This window comes from Blennius ocellaris (genome assembly GCF_963422515.1).
Source record: "Blennius ocellaris genome assembly, chromosome: 7".
Lineage (NCBI taxonomy): Eukaryota > Metazoa > Chordata > Actinopteri > Blenniiformes > Blenniidae > Blennius > Blennius ocellaris.
This window is the reverse complement of record NC_137656.1, coordinates 11,274,692-11,294,656: the sequence shown is the minus strand read 5'-3', so window position 1 is coordinate 11,294,656 and position 19,965 is coordinate 11,274,692. Positions and strand designations below refer to the sequence as shown.

General features: G+C 39.9%; 2 protein-coding genes across 2 annotated transcripts; both read right to left on the bottom strand.

The window, feature by feature from the left end:
- Positions 1-1,733: 1,733 nt before the first annotated feature.
- On the bottom strand, positions 1,734-7,456 carry rgs7bpa (regulator of G protein signaling 7 binding protein a; the record flags this gene model as incomplete). Its single annotated transcript, XM_080499158.1, has 6 exons — positions 1,734-1,825; positions 1,916-1,986; positions 2,939-3,083; positions 3,321-3,451; positions 6,177-6,343; positions 7,307-7,456. The coding sequence occupies 6 exons, from the start codon at positions 7,454-7,456 to the stop codon at positions 1,734-1,736; spliced, it is 756 nt and encodes a 251-aa protein (XP_080355284.1).
- Positions 7,457-10,579: 3,123 nt separating this feature from the next.
- Positions 10,580-18,313, bottom strand: rnf180a (ring finger protein 180a; the record flags this gene model as incomplete). Its single annotated transcript, XM_080499991.1, has 4 exons — positions 10,580-10,777; positions 12,566-12,699; positions 14,810-15,080; positions 18,170-18,313. 4 exons carry the CDS (start codon positions 18,311-18,313, stop codon positions 10,580-10,582), a joined length of 747 nt encoding a protein of 248 aa, XP_080356117.1.
- Positions 18,314-19,965: the final 1,652 nt, after the last annotated feature.

Below are 19,965 nucleotides of genomic sequence, written 5' to 3'. Positions count from 1 at the left end.
ACATTTACACCTACAGCCAATTTTAAAACTACAACTCACCTCATGTTCAAGACTTTGAACTGGAGCTGGAGAAATCTCACGGGCACAAACTCAAACTCTTCTGACTGTGAGGTGACAGTGCTAACCAATAAAATGCAGCCTAGTGATAATATCCATCTTCTATACCGGTTGATCAAATTCAGGGTCAAAGGTCAGTGGAACTAATCCCAGATGAGTATCAGTGAAGGAGGGTACATCCTGGGCAAGTCGCCAGTCCATCAAAGGGTTAAACACAGTGAGACAGACAGCCACAAACACGAAGATTCACACCCACAAGTCATTTTGATACAGTATTTAGCCTCAAAATGAGAATAATGACACAATGATACATAAGCACTGAGCATTTCACAACCATTTGACATAGAATTCAATTTATAATTGCACATATTGTTAAAACATGGCAAAATATTTAACTTATATTAACTAATGAGCATTTCCAGATTTAGTGTTGGGAACATTTGAGGCATTGTTAAACAAACTAATTGTTCAAACTGCTACAGCATGCTTTGTTGAAGCACACCACAATTTGAAGGAACAGAAATAAATGTAAAATATACTTAAAATATTGATTGATTTTTAAGCTATAACTGAATTTGCAGATGGTGATAATAACCCAATTATCTAATGTAAAAATCCTTCTGTGTGACTGACAGGTTCACTGCATTATCTCTACTTGGCGTTTGTCTCCTCCCAGTGGACACTTCAGTGTCCTTCATGCAACACAATCACAAACATTCGTGGATAAGTTTCAATAACAAAAGTTTTATTAACAATGTAAAATGACCTATGTCCGCATTGACTACTGTACCTTCACCATGCCATAAACACTGATCACTATCCTTAAAAAGCAAGACTCATACTAGAGGCTCTCTGTTGACACGGCTGCCTCGTATGCAGTAGAGAGCTCTGCTTATACCAACAGACAGATTCTTTACTAACCACCTCCAGCTTTGAAAATAATTCAGAGAGCATTGCGTAAAGAGTATGTGTATATACAAGTCTAATGTCTTGATTCATAGATAGATATTGTGTGCAAAGAAGTTTTCTTTTGAGTATTGTATCATATATTCCATTTTGAAGCTGGAAAGCTAAAGTTGGGTACAGGTTCTTGGTTTATGGAAGACTAAATTAAGTACATTAAGAAGGAACACAGCAAGAAACAGAAAACAAAGACTGTAATACACAACAAACTTATTCTGCACAAGCCTGTCATTTCAGCTCAGACAAACCAAGGTGTAACTTTGCCTTTGCAAGCGCCATCCTCAAGTATTTGAATGGCATCTGGTCATAAGTTATCACATTATTTCTGACAAAACAGACATTAATATTCCCTTTTTAATAAACATAAATCCTCATTGCATTCACACAGCCTTGTGAACATTGACACAATTTCAGATGACCTTGCATTCTCTTTTACATTAGACAAGCAGATATCTGATTTCATTTACCCCAAAAATGGCAAATCTGTTGCAAAATATCTTAAAATATATGTTCATGACTTTTGTTTTCATTACATTGCAGTTACAATTCTTTGTATTACAAAATAAAAATAGAAAATGGGCAGCCTTTAAAAAAAAGAGAAAGAGACGATTTATTGGAAAATGGCAGTAATAGATTGGTGGGAGACACAAGTGGTGAAGGACAGTAGGTAATGGTGTCTTTGTTGCCGCCTCTGACCCACCAAGGCGGGGACCTTAGCTGGTTACCAGGCAACAGAGCCCGAAGAACCGCCTCTTCCTCTGTCGGACAAGCGGGTAGGGAGTCAGGTTCAGCAAACTGCTGTCATCTGGACACACGGACACACGTACACCGCGGCTAAGTCATATGTGGCGTTGCGGGAGCTTCCGTATGTAGGTGGGACCATTTGGTCTCTTACCTTGGTTCTTCAGTGGTAAAGGCATTGTCTCCCTGAGTTTACTGAGAAGGTTCTTCATCTCCCTCATATCCCTGCAGACACAAGCACGAGGATTTATCGGAGTGTCACTCGAGGTTCTACCGCATTTGGGTACATGGAAGCACACGTTTTTGAATAATACTCACCTCACACTTAAAAACCTTCGGTATTTATATTGTATACACAAATCATCTCCACAAATACATTGTGAACTGTTTTTGTAGCAACATCTAACATCTAATCACATGTATTGTGTGTTACATAGCATTCAATCTGAATAGAAAAAAAAGGAACAAACACTACATGATTTTAACAACTGGGCACATTTAAAAAAAAAAAAAAAAACAACTTAAATTGTGTTACTAAGTTAGAAATAAGAAACAAAATGGGGAAAAATAAGTCTCTAAATTTAAATGCATTACTTTTTTATTAGCAGTCAGTTCTATTCAGCTGGGTCAGCAGAGGTCGCCACAGTGAGTTTTTGTGACCTGCACTGGAGACTTCACTATATTTATTATGACCATGGTCCCCACAAGGTCAAAACTTGACTAATGAGCCAAGAGTACAGTACAATAAGGTATAGACTCCAAAAATATAGAGTACCAAGGATCTTTTGAATGCTAACTTCTGACAATTCTGAGAAAAAAAAAAAAACAATTCAGTGTTTACAGGTTTTATAAAGATCTAAACTTGGAAACATGCATATGATTGCTTATGGTCATAATAACCAAATGTTTAACTGTGGCACTATTATGAGATCATTTCTGTGCGGTCATTTTTCAAATATCATTAATATATTATAGTGTTTAATTTTGAAGAATGTTTCTGATGAAAACATAACAAAAGTTATATTTTTCACCTTGTAAAATCAGATTGTAAAGGCACAAAAGCTGAGGAAACTCTCACTTGCGTGCAACACTTTTTTTCTCCCTTTCGCAAAATGACGCGCATGCCAAATCTTTGGCACTATAAACACACAACCCAATGCACATTGTGTCCACCTACTTTTCTATGTTTTCTATGTCAGTGGCCACCAGCCAGCAGAGCTGAGGACAGTCGGTGGGGGAGGAAGACGTGTCCTCCAGGATGGGGATGTCCGAACTCTCGTCAGTTTTACTGTCGGCTCCAGAGGGTCCACAGGAGTCCTTACCTGAAGAACACGGAGGGAGGAGCTTTAATTGTGTGAAATTGCAAGGCATGTTTAAACATGAGAGAAAAATACAAACACAATCCTTGTAGATTTATGTTCACGGGGGTGCACAAGTTGTACACATTTAATGGTTTATTGATCAGACTGGGGATATTGTTGAAGTAGTGCAGCTCAAACAACAGAATGAGACAAAGCATGCTGAATGTGAGCAACCCAAAGGGTTAACAGTGTATTAACCTTTCCTGTGGAGCTGCAGGGAACCCAGCAAGCAGACAGATTTGAGCATCTCGGTGATGTACATCTCTAAACAGCACTGCAGCTGGATGAAGAGCCTACAGATCTCAGGGTGGATCTCCCCGTCCTCTGGCCTGAAATGACACATTGTAAACTTTGACAGAAGAACAAGGTTGGAGGCTTGCTGGAAAATATAATTAATTAGGAGATTCACACAGATTCAAAAGTGTAGTTTTAATTAGAAAACAAATATGATGCTATTTTTACTGCATAGGGGAAAAAAGTGTTTTTAGATGTGTCTATGTGAGGTTCTTCTAGTTATTTAGGGTGTATGTGTTGAAGAAAACTGTCACCAGCTCCGCTTATTCAACTTTGATCAGAGATAGACAACTTTGACCATTTTTTGGGCCCCAAAAATGTTGTAAGTGACAAAAAGCCAAATTATGACCAAATGCTTCTAATTTGATGAGAAATATGGTCAACAACTGAATGAAAAGTGGTCTCTGAGTTATTAAAATCAAGTTTATCAAACCAACATGCATCCACTAGACTTCAAACAATAAAATTCAATAACTACATATTATTTATTCATTTTGTGCTCAAATGTTAGTTGTCAGTAAAATGATCCTTGTTTTATCAAATGACGAACAGATATTTTTTTGAGTTTGGGCAATTGGCTAAGTGCTGTATATGATAAAAGAAAAAAATTACAAAGTAAAAATTGAATTGAAGAGAATTTTGTTATTGTTTATTGTTTTTTAATATGAGGTGTGATATCATTTCGGGAAAAATTACAACAACTGAAAGTGTGAAACTTGTAGGTGCAGATACTGGAATGGCCTGGAGAGCTTTTAGAAGCCAATGTTTAGAATGTATGTGCTGAGGATGATTATGACAATGATGTTGATGCTATTATCAGCCAGAACTTTGAGTTGTGTCTAAAGCTGCTATAAAATTTTTATTTAACAGCAACAGGATATTCAGGACTATTAAATCACTCACTCTCTCTGTATGATTATGAGCCATATGCTAAAAAAGGAATAGTGCAAGACAGAAATATACATCGATGTACTTCATTATTTATCCAACTACTTCAGTAATCGGTTCTTAAAAGGCTGTTTATAAAAATAATCTGCGCCTATTAAATTGTTGTGTGACTCATTCATCCCACTTGACAGGAAGCTTGGAGTAGATGTGTTTTCAGGCTTTAACAATAAGTGTCACGCATGCACATGCAGCTACAATCCCTCATATGTTCAATGTAGATATTTTGTCATGCATGTATCAAGCAGTGAAGTATATGCATTGTTAATATCCCGCAGCAGGAAGAACAATTATTGAGTCAAGAAACAAGTTAAAGAGCTTTTACTACAAGTTCATTCAAAGAACTGGAACATTTCTGATGTGTGTGCAAAATATGTAGAAGGAAGTCGCTGTAGGAAGAAGTCAAACGGATTAAATAAACTACTGTATTTGGGTAGTGTTGCAAGGCATTTGTGCTTTATACATTTCTTTTCCAGAAGGTTGCAATTTTATTCATGCCATAGTTCCAATCAAAACTCTGAACGTTTGACTTGCAATTTTTTAGTCAATCACTATATTCTTTCAACAGAAAAGTCCTGCTTTATGTCTACTGTGCAGTTGTATCTGCTTATCATTTGCCTAAATGTGTATTTCTGATTATTTTATACAGGTAAATGTATGGAATAAATGCAATATAATTAAAAGCAGTGGTTTTATTTAAGGACAAAACATATTTACTTTTTGCACCTCTGCATACATCTATGTAAACCTGATGCTGTTATAGTTCCAAAGCTGCATTGGCTATGTCATGGAGCTGGAGACCTCCTTCAAAATCTCCCTTGCCCCTGGATTCAGTCCATCCAATTGTTTATAAGCAACTTTACAACCAGAATTCCAAAAATTCCAAATTCTCTCTTTGACCTTTTTCCAATGTCATCAAAGCAGTCTAATATTGATTGGATGTTATGGGCTAAGTCAACAGCAACTTTTGGTTTCAACAATAGCAGAATAGCTCTTACAACAGATCTCTAATTACTAACAATTCACTTGTAATGGCATTTCAGCACTGAAGTATATACTCTGATTCAACAACTCCAAAAATAACTGCTCGACATGGATTGTTTCATCTGGAAATTGTGTAGTGTATCTATGAAAGAAATTAAAAGAAATACCTGGATTGTTACACACATCTTTCTAAAATGCAAAACAAATATATTTTGCTTTGCTGAAAAGCTTGCAAGAATCCAAACGTTTAAACGACCATAACAAAGACACAACCCACAAAAAACAAACAAACAAATTAACAAACAAACAAACAAACAAACCAAAAGCATCGTCACAGCCACTCTCACAATGCATTACAAGCAAAAAAAACCAAACCTAATTTGCTCCACAATGGTACTTTTATCGCAGATATTCATCCTGGGATGCCTCGCACTTCCAGTCCACTTGGTGCATTAATACTTTAGGCACAGCTAATGGCAAGTGATCAGTTACAGTTGTTGTGTTTGCTTCCTGGCAACGCTCTCAAAGTGAAATTTGCAAATTAGATATGTTTTTAAGAAGCTCATCCCACTGTCTGTGTTTTCTTCTTCCACGCACACTTTGCCCTACTTTAGAACTTGGACGCTTTCTTCGAGGACTGAATAAGTGGGCTTACAAAGCCATAGAAGAGGCTGAAACTGAGATACTTATGCAAATGAGAGATTTTCTGTGGTAAAATTAGCCACTTTGCAACCTGGGGCGCTGCAGTGTTGCACAGCGCCCCGTTTGGGTGCGGGTTTGTGTGAGAGGGATCTTTTTTCAGGACCATGGACAGCGTCTGTGCCAACTCACCCAGATATCAAGGAGAGGCTGTGGTGCGCCGCTCGGGCCATCTCGCAGCCTTTAGTTCGGGTCTTCAGCATTTCGGCCCGTAAAGTCGGACAGTCCACGGTGATTTCTCCAATGGAGATGACCAGCTCACGGTACAGAGCCACGAGTGTATTGAATTCTTGAACGATCTGTTTAAAAAAGAGAAAGAGCGAAAGAAAGAAAGAAAGAAAGAAAGAAAGAAAGAAAGAAAGAAAGAAAGAAAGAAAGAAAGAAAGAAAGAAAAAAAGAAAGAAGTCCCCCACAAAGGAGTTAGCGCCCGAATGAACTTAATCACGCGAATTTAACGCATAAGTTTGGCTTGATGACTGCAGCAATTTCTGTCCTCAGCATGGCTCGTCACCTTATCATACCCAGCCTTACTTTTCTCTGCACAAGGGGACACATAATGTGTATTGTGCATGTGCATGATGGCATGCATCAGCACCAGCAGTGTGAAAAAACTGCTGCTTTGCACAGCCACAATTATATCTGAGCGCCATTAAATAAAACACAGTGCACGACTAATGAACTGATTGGTAGGTTCGTTGAAATCGCTTGTCTGCACAAGCTTCTTTTTGGGGCACGATTAATTCTTTTTTTTTTTTTTGGGCTGTGTGCAACTCCTGCATTTTGCCGTAGTCCCGTAAACGAACAGCGAGGTTCCATGTCGATCGGTGATGTATGAACGGGTGAAAGAGGCTATATCATTCCTGACAGATTCAAAACACGGGACATCTGCATGATGACTCCATGATCGCGAACATCTCCGGAGATAATCTTATAATCTATTTTGAAATCAACCAAGATCACCAGCAGCTTTCCACTCTAAAAAAAAAAAAAATGCAAATCACAGTCAATCTGCACGCCAAGGTGTTTGTCTTCACTGCCAACAAAGCAATGCAAATGCATATAGCTATTTTTAGGCTGCCAGACCAGGTTACATTCTCTCTCTCTTTTTTTTTTTTTTTTGCAGCTATTAGCAGCTGCGGTTCATGCACCCTCCGCATGCACGGGATAGTTGATGGTCCTGGAACAAAGAGAAGGTTGGGATCATAACATACAGCAATCCTAATCAGAGGCACCATGCAGGCATTGCCGTGCCGCAAACCTACCATTCTGCAGTCGGCCACGGCGCGCTGGGCTTTGCGGGTACTTTCGGTGCTCTCCCTCCTCTGTGGGTCTCGGTAAGGAGGCTTGCCGATCTGGAAGATGTTCCCGGCGGATCTGGGGCGGTTTTTGCGCCCATTCGATGCAGAACTCATGCATACACATCCACTATTAAAACAGCCCTAGGACAGAACGATTCGGTGTAATCCCCCTCCAAACTCCGCCACTTTCTCTCTTCCTGCCTCACCACCCTGCACCTCAGCGACGGTTCACCTTATCCTCTCCTCTGTTTACGCTCACTTCACCTTCGCTAACTGCTGGCTGGGCTGCACCTCGATTTACTGGTGTCGCTCCGTCTATCCCTCCCGCTTTCTTTCCCTCTAACGTGGGAGAGGGAGCAGATATTTTCCCAGACGAGCCTGAGAGCGCAGAAGTACCGGATGAGCGCCCGTGACTCCTCTCCGCATTGCCTCGACTGCGTCGGGTCCAAGTCACCTTCACTCCAGCAGCACACGGTGCACAGTGAAGACTTCACACCCAACCCGGACTCCAGCTGTAGTCGAGGTGTCTTTCCTGACGCACCGATGTCAAGAGGAAACGATTGCACTCACGGATGCTCTCCAAATGCGCCCATTTTTTGTGTGACTGCGCGTTCCCATGAAGTGCCAATAAGACGGCCGATAACGATCTGTAGCTGTGCCACCACCTATAGATGACAAATAAAGCAGACACAGTCCACACCGACGGCTTCCCGAGTCCACACCTTCACTTTAAGAGTCTGAGGGAGAGAGAGGGGGGAAAAAAACGGTCCTGAAAAAAAAAGTAAAACACAAAAAAACAAAACTTGAACGTAGTCGGTTTGGATTGGGACTGCAGAGTGTCTGGAGCTCGACGGGCGGGCCTGTCTCTAACCTTGGAGAGGCAGTAGAGGGGCAGTATACAGGCCTGACGTGGCTCTGTGGCTGCAAACACTGCTGCACCCAAAGGATGAGAATACTAATAGGACTCATCCACCTTCCGCCGCCCTAAGGTGCAAACTCCCAAACGTGTAACATGTGGACTGCGGGACACTTTCTTTATAGTTTTCAAGCACAATAAAGTATTTTCCAGATTTCTATAAAGATATTGGATGGTGAAATGAGCACATTTCAAACGTTTGCACATAAAAGTATTATTAGCACTGCCTGATGGTATTTATTTATCTTTGCATGTCGGTTGTCTTAATTAAATTTTTAGGTTTGGGAGGTTATTTTTTCCACTTTATGTTTTAATTTTGTGGATTTCTTATGCTAGAAATGCTATTACTGACTTTCAGCTACTTAACTCAGAGGTGAAAATCAATGGTGGATAGGGGGTCAATACCCCCAACACCAATTCCTTGGAAGAACAGATCACTGTATCGCCCTGGAGCTGGGCTATCAAAACTGAAAGCATTGAGTAATTATAGTGCACACAAAGATATAAAAGTATATGCAATAAAAATATTAAATTATTGGAGTCACATTTTCAGCATATTTAATATTCTGAATATTGTCACTTACCTGACACAGAGCTAAAGTAGCCTTGTGTGTGTGGATGATTTTCTCTTCAAAGTCTCTAAAGGTCTATTCAGAATGTTAGTGCCTGATCTTGACTCAGTGATACCTGGGATAAGCTCTAGGTCTCCATAAAGCTCATTAAAAAAAAAGATTGTATGCATTTTTTGCAGATAAATTGATGGGAAATGCACTGTTGATTTCAATTAATAGTTTCCTCTTGCTGTCTTTTTGCTGCAACCTTGCAACTCTCGTAATGGAACCTCTGACAGAGATCATGGTTCAGTCTCTACCCAGGAGTATCAAAACTTTGTTTTTTTTCACACAGAGGAAACCCAAATAAATTCAGTGGAGCTATGTGAGTTTTTACTTTAGTTAGGATTTCAACCCCAGCATCATGACAAAGCCAGTTGTCCCGGTTGTTGTAATGGACAGAGGTCATTACATGGCCAAGCTGGCAACTCTTGTTGAGTGTCCTGAATATAAAAGATAATGGAAGAATTGTGTTCAAAAGAAAATACAAATAGTTTAGTTCTTATCAAAAGTGTGGCTAAATAACAAACTTCTGATATCAATATCTACTTTATCCACTTGAAATATTCCTGTTTCACAGTTTTTGTCAATGCTTTGCCTAAAAGAAGTTCATTATATTAAAAAAATACATAAATAAAAGGAATGTAGTTAAGCAGTTTAGCAGTTTAGCACCAAAGTTAAGCATGGCTGAAATTGTATTCATTTTAAAATCCACATACACAGACCTGTATGTATCTGTGTGATTTTTATTTGACAGAAAATACAATTTATCTCACACAAAACACTGTCACTTTGCTAGAGAACAAAACATAATAAAAATGTGCAAAATATGCTATAATCAATTCATAAGGTAGCAATACAGAAGGCGTTATTGATCAGCAAATGGGAAACTGTACAGCTTTCATGAAAACATCTGAAAATATTGAAAGAATGGCAGAAAGGTGTATATTTGTCAAATTTTGTTTAATAAATATGTAATTATATGTTACTGGACTCGGTTAAAGTTTTGAAGATATTTCACTTCTCATTCAAAAGGCTTCATCAGTTCAGACCTGATAAAGTGACACTCTAATGTCAATGTCCACAAGCGTCATTCGTTGTTGTTTTTTTTCACTCTAAACAATTTTCTTCCATGCTGGACAGTGACCATGACTGTGAAATGCAAAACGTTGTGGTCTGGGTTCAAAATGCAATATTTAACTTGAATCATTCATGCACATTGACACACAGTAACACATTGCTCCTTTTTTCTTTTGCCAATTACATGATTTTAATTGACCTTCCAATCGTACATGTGAGAGGCTCCTTTCACAGTTCAAGTCGCAGTAACTTTTATGTTTTCCAGTGAAATAATCTGTAAGGAATCATATCAGCTCCTGTCCGCACAGGAGCAGGATGCGTTGTGCAGTCTACATTACATCTGAGCAGAGAACAGAGAACATTGGATTCCCAAACATCCCCCTACATGATTTTTTCCCATTTCAATGATTTATTAAGGAGAAACAACAAGCTGGCACACATTTGTTTTCCTCTCCACCATGCCATCCTAACTGCTTGAAATTCACTCACGAACTTCTTGCTAAACCCCCACAGCTTAGTGTCCACTCTCCTCTATGTGCGCTTGCCTGCCCTCTTGTTGACCACCAGTTCCTAACTGTACTCTCAAACATTTCCTCCTCTTCTTCATCGTCTTTGTTACCACCAAGACTCTCAAAGCGAAGGGAAGAAGAGATAGCAAATAAAGCAGAAAATAAAGAAGCCAATGACCCAGTTGACTGAGTAAATGTAGATGATAACCATGTCCATGTCAAATCGCCAGCCTCGAGAGTCATCCTCGAAGTCGATGGTATCCAGCCGGTAGCCTCCTCCATGGGGGAACTGCCGTCGAGCGATGGGGCTGGACTGCCTCTGGAAGCCTGATTAGAATGACAAATCCGCTTGTTATTCATTTGGTTGTTGGAGCCAGTGGTTTTCAATAACTTTACTGAAATAGGTCTACTCTTTCTGCCCATTTTAAATGAATATGAAGTACTGAATATGAAGGACTACATTGGCATTTTGTAGCATTGAAAACGTGACAGAGGATGCATCTGACATCTCGTCTCATGCTTCAGAAATGTGTGGGTAATTTACTGACACCTGCAGAAGTGTACAATATACATACTGTGTTTTATTGTAACTAACACACATTTTGATATTGGATTGTTGCTATAGAATCATTCTGTAGATGCTCAAGTAACCATATTGAGCTTTGACTTTTAGTTTTCACAATCGATCTTGAGTTAGCCAACATTTAAATCACAGTTGAGTGTGATTGAAGGCACACTTAGTCCATCACAGAGAACACACAGAAGAAAAAAAACACTCTTGCACAAGGGCAATTTAAAGATGGCAATTAACCTCGCAGTGGCAGGAAATTGGAGCACTTGGAAAACAAACCCACACAGCTTGAGAAAACATCATGAAGACATCCAAGCCAAACCCGGACGAGAAGATGGGATAATCACACTGCGAGTGCTAACCTCTACCCACTACACCACAGACTCTTCTTAAAGGAGAGGAAATGTTTTTGAAGAAAAAAAAAAAAAGGAAACATTTTTTAACTCCACTGATGAAATGGCTTTGTGAATAGTGGGACATGTTTTGGATGGGTGGGATTATTAATCTCAGCCTTTTATCCAAGATTTACACAGCAAATATTAGGGGGGGTGGATAAATGACCTTTTTTCCCAAAACCTTCGTGTAACAGGTTTATTTTGACCTTATTTATATATAAAACACACAAGTAACCTGCATTTTCAATTTTGGTTCTGCTACTGCCTGCTACTGGCATGTTTTGATGTACTGCGTATATCACACTTTTGCACGCTTTTTTCAGCTATATATGATAATGGACAATGACTCTGTCTCAACATTGTGTACAAATATAGTGATTACTTGTTTTATTTTGTTTATTTATGAACTAAAAGGTATGGTTTATACTAGAACACACCAAAAAAAAAATCAATAGCATGCACATTATTAATGATTATAATGGCTGAACAGACAGTCTTTCCATCGCGGCACGGGATTCTGTCAAGGTAACAGTGGATCTGTCAGTTGTTTTCCCCAAAACTATCTTGAGGTTGTTGCCAAATTGTTCTGGTGTTAGCATTGTTCTCTTTCGTCCCACAGTGGCAAATATTCTGAAAACTTGGCTACTTCTACCTAAAATAAACAAATAAAACATTGATTAGCATGACAAATGTGTGAATGTAATATATGATACGTTACTGTTGAGCCATTAAATCACAAAACTTGTCAAAAGTGGCAAAATTCGAGAAATTCGCCCAAAACGCGGTTTTCCTTATATGGCCAGTAGCAGGCAGTAGCAACCTGAAAATCAAAAAATGATATTATATATGTGATTTGTATATAAATAAGGTCAATTTAAACCTGTTACATGCAAATTCTAATTTTATCCACCCCCCCTACAAATATAAACAATGTTGTCTGTGCAGAATCCTGTATTTCTCTTCTGTTTACAACAAAATTGAAGGATTGTTTTTAATATACTAAATCCTCTTGATGCTTTGAGATACTTTTCTCACTCCGCCAACAAGATAAACAAACTGAGCAGTGCTTTAGACTCAAATTGCATGTTTTCTGAGCAGCTGGATATTTGTCCTATGACTGATCCCACTAACGGGGAATTACAAACTTGCCTCCAAAGATGCGGAAGAGTTTTCTGCAGCTCGGGAGAGGCCACTTTGCACAACTCGCTTTCTGGAAGTTCTGTTTCCTGGAAAGATACTCCTTTGGGAAGAATGTCCTTGCTGTCTGATTCAGATCTGTAAGAAAGACAAAGACACTCATGTAATTCCATCTGAAGTGAAGACATTACTCACATTCACCTCTTAATGGGCCAGACAGAAAAGGTTTGATTTGCTGAGTGTATTCAAAAACAGTAAATGCAGCATCACTTGGTGTTACCCATTTTTCTCCTTGTTCTGCATCGGAGTGACCTTGGCTTTGGTAATCAACACAAGAATCTAATCTTGTCATCTAATCATTAACAAGAGCCCTCAGTGTTTCTACAGTCCTCATAACCAGCACATCCCGGCCACTCACTTCCTGCCATATACATCTCCAAGCAGGACAGCATGAATCACAGAGGATCATTACTTATTCATAAATGTGTCCGAATCAGACTACTTTGTATGCAATCACTTTGCAATCATCATGAGATAACATAAAAAAAAAAAAAAAGAAAAAAAGCTTTTGTCACTTTACAGAAGTCAGTGTGCAATATCACAAATTGGATGATATTGTTAGAAAAATAAAACACCACAAAATGTCAGTTCTTATTTCATTGTTGCACACTTTCCACCCTAAAGAAATGTGACTTTGGTATTCTCTTCAGGAAGCAACACCAGGTCAAGAGTTGGAACTGTGTTTGAATCTGTCTTCTCTGTGTGGGTGACTCATCTGGTCGGAGCTGAGCTAAAGATCTACTGTGCTCCCTGTGGGACATCTACAGCTGGGCCCTCCCAGCAATCTGCAGCTCAGATATCATCTGTGTCACAATGAAGAAAAGTAAGAAACAACTGAAAAATGAGATACATTCAAGCTTATGTCTATACCATTGTTACGTCTGTCAATTTACTGGGTGCCGCATTTTATCCAACTAATGTGCAGTAAATGCATTTTCTGGATTCTTTAGTCAATTCTATACTACGATACTAACTGCACAGTGGAACAGTAGTTAGCAGTCTCGCCTCACAGCAAGGAGGCCCTGGTTCAGATCTGACCGGGGCACTTCTGTGTGGAGTTTGCATGTTCTCCCTGCGTGTGTGCGAGTTTCATCTGCGTATCCTGGTTTCCTCTCACAGTATCAGAAACATGTGAGATGAAATCTCCACACTTTTGAGATTTGAATAAGTGGTAATATTTGAAGGCCCATGGGTTGGAATTTCAATTAAAAATGTTTTTTGTGAGGTTAAGCTCCATCTGACCCGAATCAAGGGTTGTAAATAAGACTCTTTCTTCAGTCTATTCTCCAGGAAGAAATGGAAACCACTCAATTGGTGGGTAGGTATGGTATAGATCAGGGGTGTGAAACTCATTTCAGTTGAGGGGCCACATTCAATCTAATCTGACCTCTGGAGGGCCCAACAAGTCAAACATAACATATTAAACTGCAGATACAGACAAATGCAAAGTCTTTCCTTCTTTTGATCCTTTTGTAACTGCAAGAATTTGCCAGTCTATTCTGAAATATACATATTAAAGGAGGTCAGATATTATTATATTTGCAAAAAAACAAACAAAAACCCCTCAGTCACCTGTATCTGGATATCATATTTTTATTCAGGATTAAAACAATTTGTCATCACCTGGAAATTGTTTTGAGTTTACATGTCTAAAGTATCACTTCACATAAATTGGACTCATTGTTTTATTGTGAAAGGCGTTGTGTTACGTGACCTCCACAGATGCATTAATGTTGAGGGTCAAATTCTGACCAAGGATGCTTTTGAATGTCATTTTTGCTAATATAGCGTTTTTAGATCAGCCTCTGTCAGTTTTCATATTTATACTTAAAAAAAAATGTATCACATGGCGGGCCGGATTAGATCCTCTGGTGGGCCCGTTCTGGCCCCCGGGCCGCATGTTTGACACCCCTGGTATAGATGAACATTAGATAAAACAAATCAACCAATCAACCAACCAATCAACCAACCAATCAATCAATCAATCAATCTATCAATCAATCAATCAATCAATCAATCCATCCATCAATCAATCAATCAATCAATGGATGAATTGTGTCAGGACATTTAAACTGCATTTTTAGTTTCTAGTATGCCAAGCAATAGTATGAATGGATGTGATAAGCAAATATTACTGCACTACTGTTACAATATGATATTCCTTAAATACATTTCCGGAAAAGCTTACCTTTCTGGAAGAACACATGTGTGATGATTGTTCTGCACAGGGGGCAGGGGGTGTTTGTGGGGCTGTTCTTAGCCAGGGTCCTTAGACAGGGTTCACAGAAAATGTGGCTGCAGGGCTGGCACATGTATGGACTGAAGTACACATCCAAGCACACAGCGCAGATGTAACCCTCTTTGTCCCTGCTGCTCCGGGCCTCCTCGTCCTCACTGCTGCTGCTGCTGCTGCTGCTGCTACTGCTGCTGCTGCTGCTTGATGGGTTTCCTGTTGAACTCTGGGTGTGGAAAGAAGGCACAAGTAGAAGAGACACTTCTGAGTGAAGACAAATCAAGCAGCTTGTTGAAAGTTGATGTCGACATGTGCGAGAAATAACTTTTTTATTACTTCATTTTGATGAAAATTAATATATCCATGCATCTAAGGATTCAATTAGGAGTTCATATAGTTGTACTGAAATATCTTGTTTTTATAGTTCTGCAAAGATTTTGATTGAGTTAGTCATTTCCACTTGTGACCTCCTTGTGGATTCGTTTGGTTTCTCTTGGTAAAAAGCACCAAGAAGTGACTGTGTTGTATTTGGTATTAGAAAAATAAAGTTGAATTGAATTCTTAAATAGGTGTGTTAATAACTTGCTGGAAATCATATAGCAGTATCAAAGACCCAAACACACAATTCTGAGCCCTAACATATAAGATGCAAATGAAATATTACCAACACGAGATATGTGTGCGCAACTGGAATTAAATATCTTATATGTGAAAATGTCTTCTTTAGCCGTTTTGTTTAGAATTCTCATCTCTTTTCCACCATATTTGATGAGTGTAAGCCTCCTCAACGCCCACCATATCAGCACAATAATATGTGTGAGGACATGAGGGTGTCAGGTGTGAGTTCAGTTCAGTGTAATGCTTGCCTCCCTACATTTTCTGAAATCTCACAGTAAAGCAAAAACACTGTTTGCTAGAAAGAGAGAGCGATCTGACCTCAGTGTTGCCCTTCTTTCAAATGTCATTTGCTTTACAGAAAATATAAAGGCTTGTATTTCAGGATTTACTACTTCTGCATTTTGGTGGTTTTCCATGCATCACACATTATAGGTTATTCAGAATTATATAAGAAATTGCAACCATTTTGTACTTATAAAATTGATAATATTGCCCTAAAAAAAAACTTTGTTACCTTTTATTTGTTAGAGCACAAAACCTTTGCTGCCATTTGCTTGCTAATTTCTCTAACTCACAGCTTTTCTTCCATGTCTTATCACAGCAATAACTTATAGAAGAGGATGCACAGAGAGCAGTATCTGGGCCTCCTCGTGTCCTGTACCTCTTCCTCAGACAGGTGTTAGAGGACCCCTGAGGATCGGCGTCTAAAGCTCCAGACCTGGAGATGCCTCGGGGTGTTGCCAGAGTAATTACCACTTTCTCACCAAGGGGGAGCTCCAGGGACTACCCTGTCACACCAGCCCTGCCTCCCAAGGTGTGTCATTAACACAGAAGAGAGAACATAGAGCACATAGTTCCTGTGTAATCACGAACATCGAGGCTCTCCCTTGGCAGCATGCACAGTAACAAGGCAGCTTTGTCTTGGTTACAGTGGTAAATGTTTCCATAATTACAGAAAACACTATAATTAAACGAATGATCCAAGAAAAGTTGACTCGCATAAAGGAAACTCAATCTTAGATTAATCTTTGAATTTGCCTCTCCAAACTGCATCCACTCAAAACCAATGACTTTGGGAGCAGCTCAACTCACGAACCTGGAAGAGGCATTTTTACGATGTCAATATAGACAATGCTCATGATGTCCATAAAGAACTCCAAATAGCAGCCACATTAGCTTTTCAATTATAGCACTCAACATAACTGGAACATAATCTGCACAAGCCACTAATTGCTGTCTCCATCACAAATGATGCAATAGTTTCCTGTGGTTTGGGTCAAATAGATGCACAACTTACTGGATGATATAGTACTGAATACAGAAAAGCAAAACGGTCTCTTTCTTGTTACCAGAATGTGAAGGTAAACTTTGCTTAAAAATGTCACCAACGTTTTGTTCTTTTTTTCTGTTCTTTTTTTTTCAGTTCACAAACAACTCAGTTCTTGGCACTTTGGTGGTGCTTCAGGGAGCTGAAGCTGCAAGGAGTCCAGGCTTAAGGGAGTAGTGGGACCTCACTTTATTTGTGTTCTTGGGTCTGCTGACATTAGTGCTGAATGAATTTATATACAGCCTTGTCCATTGTCAAGGTTGGTATTTAATCATGTACAAAAAAATTGAAACATTTGGTTATGAAGTTGGGTAAAGCAAAGTCATCTACCTCACCCCCAAGCTAATCATTGGCTCATGCCACTGGTGCCTCCATGTAATAATAGAACTATATCTGTTACTACATTGTGTATTCACAGAAAAGCCAAATATGAACCGTTTGACCACCGTGTGTGAGGAATATTTCAATAGTATCACTATAAAGACAAATAATTGAGAAAATTATGTTCTATGAAGGTCTGAAAGTAACTATTTCTATTTATCTTTCTATGTTACATCAGACAGAATCATTTCAGTCTATCAACGTGACTGCAGATCCGCAGCAACCAATCAGAAGAGAATCTGCTCTATTGTCTGGTTAGATGTGAAGGGCTCTCTGCCCAAGCCTCATCATGCAACTAATTCAGATGCAACCCCACTTTAAACTGCACACACAATGGCTATTGAAATGAGCTGGGTGCTAATACGACTGTCGACAGTCAAGGTCCACATAAAATTTATGTACACGGACACACATTTAGTCTAATGCTGCCTTTGAAAAAGTTGTGTGAATAAACACAAGGAAAAAAAGATGCTGTGGAGCAATATTTAGGTCTTGTTGTATGGTGGTGTTGTGTTCCTCCATTTTAAGATTTGCAATAATGTTCCATTTTAAATATAAATAGACTTTTAAGTGGATCAATTAAAGCAATTTAAAGCTTGAGTACCTGATCACAACACATTAAGGCATGGAGAAAAAAAAACATTGCAGTTCACAGCGCCACTATCTGCCCCACTGTAGACTCTAGTTTTCCTGTTTATCACAGAGACTGCCAATGAATTAGCATTGATGTCCCACTTGTTTGTAGTCATTACCACATAGTTCTACAAGTTTGTTAATGGCCACATATTAAACAAAGTACTTCAATACTTCATAAACAAGTGACACTGTAAAGACATTATGGAACCATAATTTTAAGATATAAAAACAGAACGAAGGACTTACTAACTTTTTTTGTTTTTGTTCTTGTAGCACACAAGTGAAATATATGATAGTAACACAATGTTTCAATGGTAATACGCAAGAAGAAAAATTTGGAGACCAATATTTACCTGTCTGCTCTCCTGTTGCTGACTTTGCCTCCATTTCTCTCTTCTCCTCTGCCTCCTCTTCAAGCTTTTGATCCTATTCTTCTCTTTTTTACTCAACCTCCTCTCTCCAAAGGCAGCACACGGTGCCAAGACTGCCGATGGCATGGTTTGACACATCACCTCCATCACACCACTGTGGCCTTCGTTGCCATCGTCCTCATCCTCCTCACACTCCTCATCTTCTCCCTCTTCCTCTTCAGGCTCTGAGAAGATGAGCGGTGGTATGCGCGCCTGGCCATGCAATGGCCATCCAGTTGCCACTCCTGATCGCAGCTCAGCCCGGAATGCATCAGGCTGTCTGACTGAACTGAATGAGTAGTGTGGTCGATCTCCTGCTGCTGGTCTGGATGAGTGTTTTGAAGGAAAGTGTGGTGTGGATCTGACTTGGACAGCAGGCCGAAAGAACTGCGAGTGAGAACTGGTGGTCCATGTAGAGCTTATACTCTGAGGTCTTTGACGTGCGGGTCCCCCTTGTAAGATGTTCGACCCTTCTCCGAAGAGCTGCGCGTTAGAAGTGCTGCTGGTCAAACTTTCAGTACTTCCTCTTTCCCAGCTTCCCTCTCCACTTGTGACAGATCGTTCCTTTTTTTGTTGCCGTTTTCTTCTTTCCCAGCCTCTCATGTGTTCAACACTCAGTCTCTCCTCATCCCTGTCTTGATTCCTCTCTCTCCATTGTCCTCTGTTTCCCTCACTACTGGTCTTCCTGTAAGCTTTTCTCCCCGCTTGGCCAGGCCTCACCACTTGCTCCACATTGCTCGATCTTTCCTCTCCCGTTGGATCAGCACTCCTCAGCCGAGGTGTCACAACCTTTGAGCACACAGAGTGAGTTTCATTGTTACAGTTTTCTTCACTTCCTTCCTCGATTCCACCACCTCCAACACTACTTGAGACATTCACACAGGAAGCTCCCACGTGGGCGCTCATAACAGCACTTTCAAGCCCTTCAGTTGTCAGCAGAGCAGCCAACTAGCCTGGTATTCCTTCCATCATGTCTCCCCGAGTTTCCTTTCAGTCCCCACCTCTTCTGAATGTATAGATTTCGGTTATATTTTAGGAGCTAGAAATACTGTTCCACTGCACAGGAGGTGAGCAGCTCAGCTCTCTAGCCTGGACTATCCTGCCCTTGTCAGCCCCCCTGGGGCATTCCACACTGTTGACACAGACAAAGTCCCTGCACTGAGCCCATCACAATAGATGCACTGTTCGTGGCCTCTCTATTGTCCCGTGGGCCCTATAGAAAACACACCACTATGCAGGCACTGAACTCACTAAAATAAGATGAAAAAGCCAGAGCCACCTTTTTAGCCTCATGTACACTACCATTGCGTCAGCTTTTTTCACTCACAACCCCTTCGACCCAATGAAGTTGGATAAAGCAGTTGGATGGTTGGGTGTGTGTGTGTGTGTGTGTGTGTGTGTGTGTGTGTGTGTGTGTGTGTGTGTGTGTGTGTGTGTGTGTGTGTGTGTGTGTGTGTGTGTGTGTGTGTGTGTGTGTGTGTGTGTGTGTGTGTGTGTGTGTGTGTGTGTGTGTGGTATGAGGTTTTTCTCCAGGTTTGGATCAAGATGTGAATTGATGAATTCATTCTAACTCAAGGTAATTGGCTACACTTTCACACTGAAGTGAAGTACAAACATTTTCTCCGCCATCAAAGCTGCACAATGTTATAAGCTGCCACACCACAATATCATTAGTTCGACTTGAAACCCATCATTAATACCTACACAATGGCACATGGGGGCAATTGATTGTTTGAAAA